Source organism: Cetorhinus maximus, chromosome 13 (assembly GCF_964194155.1).
Source record: "Cetorhinus maximus chromosome 13, sCetMax3.hap1.1, whole genome shotgun sequence".
In the NCBI taxonomy this organism is placed as follows: Eukaryota; Metazoa; Chordata; class Chondrichthyes; order Lamniformes; family Cetorhinidae; genus Cetorhinus; species Cetorhinus maximus.
The window spans coordinates 4,184,004-4,195,366 of record NC_135891.1 but is presented as its reverse complement, the minus strand read 5'-3'; the positions used below and the strand labels follow the sequence as shown (position 1 = coordinate 4,195,366).

Here is an 11,363-nt window from a genome sequence, read left to right as displayed (position 1 = left end):
AAGGAAGGTTGATAACTTGCTGGAAATCACATGAGAGAGAGGGAAAAAAAAACTTAAGTTGTGACCTGCTTATTTTGGAGGCAATCTTGTTGGAGAACAAGCTGAGAAAGGAAGGCTCCTTCTCTCTACCTTGTCTAAAATTGTGTGTGGCTATCAACCTGTAGCCAGAGAGCCCTCATCTGAGTGTATCTGGTTTGCATTTGGACCTGCAAAGCTGGACAGTTGGTGGGAATTTCCAGACATCCCACTGGAACCACTCTTCACACAAGAGAACTCCAGGTCAACAGCGCCGAGACCCTGCAGACTTCATCCTTCATTTTACAACACCCATCCTCCAAAACCACTGGAACCGCTCTTCACACGAGAGAATTCCAGGTCAACAGCGTCGAGACCCTGCGGACTTCACCCTTCATTTTACAACGCCCATCCTCCAAAACCCATCTCTGCAGAGAGACTCTTATTTGTTTGTCTGTGTGTGTGTGTGTGTGTGTGTGAGCTGGGGGAATTCCTTAGGAAGAGATAGATAGGTATACTTCTGATTACAACTGTGTGTTAACCAATACTTGCAACTTGATAAAAGAAGTTTTGTTTTAAAAATAAATTAATCATTTTTGAGTTTTTGAAAGAAGCCTGGTCAGAGTCTCTTTTCATCTGGATACTAGAGGTATAGAGACACAATTGGGCGTTTTGGTGAGAAAATTTAAACATTTAAATTAATGGTACAGCCTGTGGAGTAGTGGATCTTGATAGTTCGCACACTCCTCCCATCCCGGTCATAACACACCCACAGAGAGTGCATTGAAAACTCAAGCCTGGTTTAGACATCACAGGCGACTTTACCATTTTTTCAGTAGACAGGTTGCATTTAATGGTCTGTTGTATTCCCAGTATAAAATGACAGAAATTTGTCCTCCATTGCATGCCACCTTGCTGTCAAAGATCAGTCCAATAGGTGTATATGCAACATAACCATCTTCCTGAAAATGTATGCAGGAGCTAACAATAAGACATATGCTAGCTGTACAACACAATACTTGACATCAGTGACTTTTTTTTTAGCCAGCACACAGTCTCAGGATGTATTTTTAACTGTGTGTTGTGCTAGTATTGCTTCAATAGTTCACAGAAATGAAAAAAAAATATGGCTTTTTCCAGTTTAAAATCACAGCACAGAAGGAGGCCATTTGGCCCATTGCCTGTGCTGGCTCTTTGAAAAAGTTCTCCAATTAATTCCACTCCTCTGTCTTTTTCCCACATACTACACATTCCAGATCATAACTTGCTGCATTTAAAAAAAAAAATCTCATCTTGCCCTTTACTTACTCCCTTTACATACTACACAAGCTGATGTTCGTATTTACATAGCACTGCCTTCTTGTCTGAGCTGGAACCTAAGTTCAGATTGGCAATTGCTGGGACTGAGTTAAGTGTTCCTTTTTTTCTGAAAAGTGGCTTTATTCATTATCTTACAACAGATGGTGGCAACAGCTTTATTTTACAGACAACAGGCACCCACAAATAATAAATACTATTTTAAGTCAAGGATACTGACTGGTTACAGTTCATAGTGGATGCAGGAGTTTGACAGGGATTTATTAATTTATGGAAAATGTTACAAGATGGGACGGAATATAGTAACAACAAACCACAAATTGTTACTCAGAATTCACAAAAACTTGCAATTTCCACACAAAACTTGTTAAACTAGGATAAGCGCACATTCAGGGGAGGGAAAAAAAACACACACGGGCACAAAATGGTGTAAATCTTTGCTTGTAACCATTGGTTATGTCAATGTCTGAAATTGGGAGTTTGTTAATGTTTCTGAATTTAGGGTACTATACAAAACATTATGACCATTAAATTTATATCATATGTACAGTGTAACCCCTCACAGTTCAGATACTGTAAAGTCAATAATTACAATAGGGTGCTTCTTATCGAGGTAAGCATTAATAATTGAGGGTATTGTTTAAGAGGCAATGAGAAGAAATGGAGTAGAAAAACTAAAGAAATAAGTGTTTAAAAAAAATGGAACATTCTAACCAGGCAAGACTAAGGGCAGATAATCTTTGCAGATCTCAAACAGAATTGAAAAATGATGAAGAAACACGTGATTAAAAGCGAAGTGTCTGTTTTTAGCACCTTCTCATGAACATATTTATAAGACACTTTGGTACCAGGAGCCAAAACATTGATCAGTTGTCCTTGTTTTTGTTGTCTCTTTCTATTCACTCAATCTCAGGAGGAACTGGGCTTTGTTTCAAGTTATCTTCTTACTTGCTTCTCTGATCACACCTTTCACGATTTTTTGGGACTTCCTGATTTTACTGCCGCGATAGCTCCCTGGCAAGCAGAGGTGTCGCAGATTCCTGGTGTTCCCATAGCGCCATTTCTTCCAGCTCGTCCCAGCTCTCCTGGAGGGCCTGGGTCACCTTGTGCTCCATTTCGTCCATTCTTACTAAGTCCCATGGTTCCCAGGGGCCCTACAGACGGGAGACATACAGAAAGTGACAGAGAAAGGGACTGTGGCAATTAAAACCTTATGTAAGGCAATAGAGAGACCTTGGTGTTCAGATTTACAAGTTGAGAAGATGGTGACACAAATAGGTAATAACAACAAAAAACAGCTCCTTTCCAATAAAAAACACCCCTAGGAACTTCACACAGACAAAATCAGCCACAAATGGACACCCAAGACTAGGAGGGGTGACCAAAGGCTTGATGAAAGAGATGGGTTTTAAGGACAATCTTAAGTGGTGGAAAGGGAATTAGAGAGAAAGGATTCGTGGAGGGAATCCAGAGTGTGAGATGTAAGCACAGTCATCATTGATGCATGAGACAAAGCAACAGAGCTTTCTGGTAAGGAGGGATGGTTTATTACGCTGGAAAACAGTAAAGAGATGGAGGGGCAACGGGCATTAAAGCAATATAAACACAAGGGTGCAAGTTTTAAATTTGAGGTGTTGGGTGAAAGGGAGCAAATGTAAGCCAGTCAGGGTGTGGAGGCGAAAAGTGAGCAGGACTTTACGTGGGATAAGATATAAGTAGCAGAACTTACTGTGAAGTTTATGAACAATTGAAGAAGAAAGCCAGGAAAACACTGGAATAACCACATCCGGAGGTGATAACAACATCAATCAGAGTTTCAGCAGCAGATAGGTTAAAGCAGGCTCTGTAAGAGGTCTACGTCACAAAGGGATTCTTGGCTGGAAACTCAGTCTGGTTCAGGCCAGGACAATGGCCAGGGAGGGGGAATGGAATTGGTATCAAGGAAATTGAGTTTGTGACAGCCATCAAAGATAGTGGGGTGAATTTTACAGTCCTCCACAGGCATATTTGAAGGCAGGGGAACACATAAAATAAAGTGGATGGCCAGCTCACAGCCTTCCTGACCTCCCCCGACATGACCTCATATTATGGGGGTGCAGATAAGGCACCAGGCAGTCTGCCATGCCCCTTCCCCCCCCAACCTTAGGCCTATTGAGGCCCTTAAGTGGCCAATTAACAGCCACTTAAGGGCCTCAATCTGCTTCTGCCGCTATGTTATGTTATGCCAACTTGGCAGCTTTGACAGCTTGGGCCAAAGGCAGGCAGGAAGGGGCTGTACCTCCTTTTGTGGGTGAGGGGGGTGTCCCCTGTGCCCATTGGGGGCAGCCCCCAAGATGGTACTTCCTCTTTGTGCCTCCCCCCACCACCTCTCTAAAATGACCACCCACTCCCCTACCCCACTTGCTGGGGTCCCGAAAATGTGCCTGCCCCAAATCCTCAGGCTTACCTTAAGTCCGGGAGAGACCTTCAGTTCTTCTCAGGCCTCCTTGGAGTTTCAGCAGTGGCCACTGGGGTGTTCTGGCACTGCTGCGACTACAGAGCTGCCAGCCAATCAGATTGGCCAGTAGCTCTCTCCAATGGTGCTTCCTTTCCCCAAGTGGCAGAAGTTTCATTATCAAGTAATTAAGGCCACCCCCAGCCTACTAGCACTGCGGGGCAGTTAGCCTTCTGGTTGGAGAGGTGCCAATGGACTTTTCGGCTTGGGAGGTGCAGGTAATCTATCCCTCCCCCCCCACCCCCACAGTAAAATTCATCCCAATGTCTTCAATCTTTCCAACATTTAGCTGGAGGAAGTTGTGGCTTATTCAAGAGTGGACATTGGTCAAACATTCTGACAACATTCTGTAAAACCATAAGCAAAGTTCTTGGTTTTGTAATTAGGGTTGTAGAATATGAAAGCAAGAAGTGATGTTCACCTAGTACCTTAGTTAGACTGGAGCTGGAATAGATTTTGGTACCACATCATAGGTAAAATATATTACGCAATAATAAAATGTGCAGCATTGATTTACAGCAATGACACCAAATTGAGAAGTTGGATCTTTTTCAGTAGAACTGGACCTGATTAAGGAGTTTAATTTTGCCAAGATCTTTGACAAGGTTTCTACCGAGAGTTTTCACTGATGGCTTTCGTGAGCCGCCTGCTATCATCGGCAAGGCAGCGGCAGGCCCCGACATGGCTACCACCTGTCTTTGCCGCTGGCACCATACAGGCAGCTCCCACCTCCTGGAGGCAGTTGGTCCCTCGAATTGGGCCCCAAGCTTGCCTCCTGCTCAATCAGCCCATTTACACTTAAAAATAGCCAAAGATGGCCTATAGTCACTTAATCATGTGCCCTATTACTGGATCATTTGCTAATTTTGATATTATATCCCATAAAAGTCCAAATCATTTAAGTGTTATATATATATATATATAATGAGAAGAGCAAGTCCTAACATTTACCCCTGGTGGGGGCACCACTATTTACATACCTCCAGTGCAAAGTACATTCATTAATCGCTGCTCTATTTTACACTCTTTAATTATTCATCCATACTGCCATATTCCCTTCAATATTGTGCACCTTAATTTTATCAACAAGCCTCCTGTGAGGCATGTTATCAGACTACTTTTCAAAATCTATACACAAAATCAACTGCATTTCCATTTTCAATACATTCCATTATTTCCTCAAAGGTTTACATCTATCAAATATGATTTGCCTATTACAAATCCATGTTGTTTATCCATAATTTACCTTCCAGCTTGTAACTTTATCCCCTATTAAGACTTCTGGAAGCTTGCCCTTTCCTTTAATTGCTTAGATTCAGTTTTATTAAACATAAGCATTAAAGATTTAGAATCCTGCAGCTCTCTTACAGTTGAGTCATCATCTAAATTAGCACATTGAAAGTAGCTTTACATCAAAGCTGAGGTTTTCCTTATTTGCTGTTTTTGAGCAGTTTGACATATCATTTGTTGGTCTTCTACAGGTCCAGCAAATTCAAGCAAGAGAGCCTGACTGTTTTCAGAGTCGCAACTGGATTCATCTACAGTATCTACAGTTTTTCACTCTTCTGATTTCTGGGCTTGGGCACTAGGTTGTGAAATGCTTCTGTCCTTTGCACACATTACAGATCCGACCCCAAGCAGGACAGATTGGGGAGAATTTTCTGAATGTCGGGCAGGCCGGTCGGGTGTGGGCGCAGGTGGGAGCTGAGCCAACCTCCGCCATTTTACGTGGGCGGGCCAATTAAGGCGTTCAGCGCTACCTGTGCGGGTGGGGGGGAGGAGGGAGGATCGGGGCCTGCGCTCTTTCGCGCGTGCGCTTGAAAGAGCGCAGAAATCTCCCTGAGGCATGGAGCTGCCTCAAGGAGATTAAGTACATAATAAAAGTCATAAATAATAAAGTGAAAAATTATTTAGACACGTCTCCTCATGTGACAGTGTCACATGAGCTGGGACATGTTTATGAATTGGGCAAAAATTATTTATTTATTCCGCCTGTGGATGAGATTTCCTGAAAAACACAAAGGCCGCTTAGGCTCTTCCCCTGGCCGCTAACCTTAAGGTTGGACGGGCAGCGTTGACAACTACTTTGGTTTTTTAATGGCCTTAATAGGCCTTTGACAGTTCGGCGGGCGCGTACCCGCTGAACGTAATATCTAAATGATGTGCGCTGACATTGGGACGCACACCCAACATCACCATGCGTCATTTTAGGCATCGGCATGCCAGGCCCACTCCCACACGCCAACGTCAAAATTCTGGCCATTATTTTCCTTTCTGACCCAATGGCCCAGATCGTCAGGTCTCTGGCTGGTCAGGGACTGGACGTACCACAGAAGACGTGCTAAGGGACCCCTCGGAAATCCCAACACAAGGAATCTGTGGAAATTGCCTGGGAAGATTGAACTTCCGATGAACAATTCCCTGCTCCCTAGGACCCTCCAAAAATGTCTCCAACTCCGAGTTACAGTTGGAGACTTTGGACAGTTCCAACCTACCCAAGTAATGTTAGACAGAAAAAAACCCAGTCTAACTCCTGGGTAACTATACAACTGACCACCTAATCACTCACATTGACCACACCACACCGCCCCCCCCAAATTAACCCCTGACCCCCTGACACCCCACCTAATTCCCTGACTCCCTCCAACCCCCCCATCTCCTCCCTTAACCCCCAACCCAACCTGGCTAGCCTCCACTACCTCACTCCCCCCAGATCCAACCTGACTTGACCTCAGCACCTGGCTACCCACTTGACCCCATCAACTACCTCCCAAATCCCCCCTCACTCCCCCCAGATCCAACCTGACTTGACCTCAGCACCTGGCTACCCACTTGACCCCATCAACTACCTCCCAAATCCCCCCTCACTCCCCCCAGATCCAACCTGACTACCCCCTTGATCCCATCAACTACCTCCCTATCTGACTAGACCCTGACCTGACAACTCCTCCTGAACTGACCCATCTACCCCCATGAACCACCTGCCACCTTACTCATCCGCAACCCTACCCAACTGTTACCCTATCCCCTTAACCACTTACCTTCTCTACGTAGCTTTTCGAAGAAGCTTTGGGACGTTTAAACTCTTTATTTAACAGAATATGGCAGCTAGTGCTGTAAAAGTGAGGCCTCTGCATGGGTTCTCTCTGCTGTTCCCTCTGAGGTTTCCTTCACTGAGTCAGTTCTGCTGGATCCTCCATTGAAAGATTGCCCAGAAAAATCAGAGGAAGGGAAGTGTGCATTTCTTTTTGTCTGATCAGGGTCGAAAATAGGGGCTCCAACCCCAAAGGGAATATTTGGGCCGATGTTTACCACAATGCTTACGTTCTGAGGAACTTTCCAATATTTCTTGAGCTTCACATCTGGATTGTCTTCCTCCTGTCTCATTGAACAGTGCACATCTTTCTAGACTTGTTTCCTTCAGCTTCTTTGTTGCTAGTTCACTACCTTTGTATGTGTCAATGAAAGCTTTGGATTCTGATCAAAGCCTCTTTATTTTGTACACCAATAGCTATTTAGTTTCAAATCAGATTATTTTAAAGGTCTATCAGAGTCTCTCGAAGTTCCGCAGACCCACATTCATTTGACTGTATTATTTTGTCACAACCTTAGTCCCGGTTCATGGAATTAATTAGGCATTCCAACACAAAAGTGTTCGATGCAACTTTCATAGGTTTCATTGGTCTATCCATAATCAAATGGTTCCATCTTGCAAAGAAGCTCAATATCAGTTTTAAGATTCGCAAGTATTTTCTGTGTTTCTCTCTCCGCACTCCTAAGTAGCGCAGCAGTTCTGACACTTTCATGTTGCTTTATGAGAAATGATTTAATTTGATTCCCTTAAAACTTTTCAAATAGCTGATAAATGAATTTTTTGACAGTGGGTCGTTAAATGTTTGACAAATGTTACAGGACCATTATTGCTGGTGTTTGATCACTGGTTGTTTAATTCTCATTCCTGGCAAAGAGTAAGGGGGAGAATTTTCGGCTCGGCGAGCAGGGGAGGGGCCTGCTCGTCAAGGCGTAAAATGACGTGGGGGCGACGTTGGCTGCGCGTCCCGACATCACCGCGGGTCATTTAGATTTTCAGTTTGGCGGGCGTGCAGCCAACTCGGCTGTGTGCCCGCCAAACTGTCAAAGGCCTGCTAAGGCCATTAATTAACTAATTAAGGCTATTGAGAAAGCTGCCCGTCCAACCTTAAGGTTGTCGGGGGGGCAGGCGAAGAGCCCAGGCGGCCTTCGCATTTTTCATGGAACCTCATCCACGGGCGGGATTATATATTATAAATTAAATACATTTTTTCATTATAAATCATTGACACGTCCCAGCTCATGTGACAGTGTCACATGAGGGGACGTCTTAAATTTTTTTTTCTTTATTAAAACTTAAAACTAACCTCCCTGAAGCATGCACGAAAGGACACACTCCTGACTCAGGGAACCCCCCACCCCGCACACACACAGGGAGTGTTCAGCGCTTCCGGGTGTGCGTCACGCTGGGCGGTCTTTAGTTGGCCTACCCATGTAAAATGGTGGCGTGGACCCAATCGGGGGCACCAATTGGGTCCGCGCCCATCCCTGCACAACCCCCCAGACGGGGGGAAAATTCTCTCCTAAGAGTTTAAGACTCGGGCAGCTGAAGGCTCGAGCCGCCAATGGTGCATGGAAGAAAATTGAGGATGTACGTACAAGAGGCCAGTCTTGGAGGATCACAGAGACCTTGGAGGGTTATAAGACTGGAGGACATTACAGAGATCGGCAGTAACATTTATCTAAACCTCAAACGTAATAAATTGCATATTTCACATCACAGTAAACACATTTTTAAAATTATCCTGGAGCAGAATGATTAATGTATAACATTCTTTGATGCAAAATTTAAAGCAGTCAATGAACAAAAAAATGAAGGAGGCTCCACATATAAAACTCCAAGTCTGTGTTCCAGCAGGGCAAAGCTTCTCAGTAGGAGCTCAAGTTCACAAAATTAATATCCCTATTACTTAGCAACATACCTGGAGGTCCTTGAGGTCCTACTAAACCATCAATTGCTTTGCCGATAACGCCCTTGTCTCCCTTGACACCACGGTCACCTTGAGTTGAACAAAGGGGAAAGTTTCAGAATGGACACAACATTATTCAACAGAGCTGTTAGGTGCTGAGGACAACAGCTTTCAGTAATATGTTCTTTATTTTCATACTAATCTACACTACCTTCAATAAATTAGTCTTCAGTAATTTAGATTTATTTAACCTCCGCCAACTTCCTTCACAACATACAATGCAGATAATTGGAACTAAATAATGATTTTCAGCGCTAGATTTTCACCAATCTGTTTTATACCTACCTGATTATGAAATATTTATATTTTGCTCATTTCCCACTACAGTGGAAATGCCTGAAGTCCTGCAGATCGCGGAATTCTCTGTCTGCTCTCAAAGCTCATCTAACGTTAATGACTATAAAGTACAATTCCAGCAGAATATTCCAACATGTACATGTTTTCTACCAAACAGAGCAGGGTGGGGTTCTATTCTCTAGAAAAGTGAAGGCTAAGGGGTGACCTGATTGAGGTCTTTAAAATTACGAAGGGGTTTAATAAGATAAACATAGAGGAGAATTATTTCTACTTTTGGGAGACACCAAAAGTAGAGGCCATAAATATAAGACAGTTACTAATAAATCCAATAAAGAATTCAAGAGAAAATGTTACTCCGTGCTACCCCACGGAGTGGTTGAGGCGAATAGCACAGATGTATTTAAGGGGAAGCTGGATAAGTACACGCGGGAGAAAGAAATAGAAGGATATGATGATCAGGTGAGATGAAGTGGGTTATGGAGCATAAACAGCAGCACAGACCGGGGCTGAATGTTCGCTACCACCGAGCCAAGGCTGACACCTACAATGATCTGTATAAGTTGTATACAGAGCCCTTTTGGGATCAAGGAGGTGTAGTTGATACCTGAGACAGTGCACCAGGGGACTGTTGATGATCAACTGGCCAACCAGGCTCACTGATGGAACCTGGTAGACTTGTCACTGGAGAACTTCTCATCTGGCTCCAGATAACTTTACAATGTGCAAACCAATGCTCTTGCCATTCTCTCAAAAAGAGACTTTTTTTTGCTTCTGTTTATAATTTCCATTAAAAAATAACCTGAAAGCAGCAGCCACCATCACTTTGAACAGGAAACATGTGGCTTGCGGAAAGGGGGAGAAAATAAAAACAAGGTTGGTGTTATGATCAGAAAGGGCAGTTGAAACAGATTCAATAGTAACTTTCAAAAGCAAATTGAAGAGAAAAGAGATACAGGTCTATAGGAAAAGGGCAGAAGAGTGGGATTAATTGGACAGCTCCACCAAAGAGCTGGCAGAGGAACATTGGGCCAAATGGCCATCCATTTGTACGGTATATGGAAACCTTCATCAGCATCAGCTCAAACAACCAGACTCGGAGGCAGGCTTCGTGGATGTCTAAAGTTGGATTCATCAAAAATGTGTCCCTCTTCAAGACATTAAATATGGCCAACCCTTTCCTGATCCCTTTGACTTTTCCTTACCAACTTGCTGGCATGAAGTGTGCACACTAAATGCTGGTTAAAAAATCATTGTATTATCTCTGATCCAACTGGCCATCAACACAACCAGTCACATGGTAGTTGGGCGCTTCTCTGCCACTTTCAAACACAACAGGATAAAGGACTCAGTTCTTCACTGATGAGCAACTTTGGAATTTAAACTCTGAGCATCTGGATGGTGGAGAGCAGTTGATTTGATTGAACTCAATATCCACCCTTCACCATCATTACAGCCCTGTGGGTACAGCGGGTACACTGCAGTAACTCATCAGATTTTCACCACAGCACCTCCGTGCCCTATAACCTTTGTCACCAAGAAACATAAGATTCTAACAGGTCTTGACAGCATAGACACTGAGAGGCTGTTTCCCCTGGCTGGGGAATCTAGAACGTGAGGGCACAGTCTCAGGATAAAGGGACGATCATTTAGGATTGAGATGAGGAGAAATTTCTTCACTTAAAGGGTTGTGAGTCTTTGGAATTCTCTACCCCAGGGGATTGTGAATGCTCCATCATTGAATATATTTAAGGCTGAGGCAGACAGATTTTTGGTCTCTCAGGGAATCAAGGAATTTGGGAAATAGGCAGGAAAGTGGAGTTGAAGCTGAAGGTCAGCCATGATTGTTTGGAATAGCGGAGCAGGCTCAACGGGCTACCTGGTTTACTCCTGCTCCTATTTCTTATGTTCTTATGATCTTACAAGAGCAGAAATGTCATGGGATCACCATCACCACCAAGTGACTTTCTAAAGTCACAGACCATCCTGGATTTGACATATACCACTGTTCCTTAAATTCTTGAAATTAATATCCAAGAATTCCTTACCCAACACCATTCTGGGAGCACTATCACTACAGGGACTGCAGTGGTTCAAAAGAGAAGGCTCACCACGACCTTCTCAAGGTGACTAAGGCTAAGCAATGAACACTGGCCTTGCCAGCGATGCCCGCATCCCGAAAA

General features: G+C 43.8%; 1 protein-coding gene across 1 annotated transcript in view; it reads right to left on the bottom strand.

Annotated features, from left to right (window-relative positions):
* Window positions 1-1,476: 1,476 nt before the first annotated feature.
* col9a3 (collagen, type IX, alpha 3) overlaps window positions 1,477-11,363 on the bottom strand; it is a 149,684-nt gene continuing 139,797 nt past the window's right edge. Inside the window, exons 31-32 of the mRNA XM_078554812.1 lie at window positions 8,839-8,916; window positions 1,477-2,486 (exon numbers count right to left, since the gene is read on the bottom strand). Of these exons, the coding sequence (XP_078410938.1) occupies window positions 2,302-2,486; window positions 8,839-8,916 (263 nt within the window). The 3' untranslated portion in view covers window positions 1,477-2,301. The remainder of the gene's footprint in view (window positions 2,487-8,838; window positions 8,917-11,363) is intronic.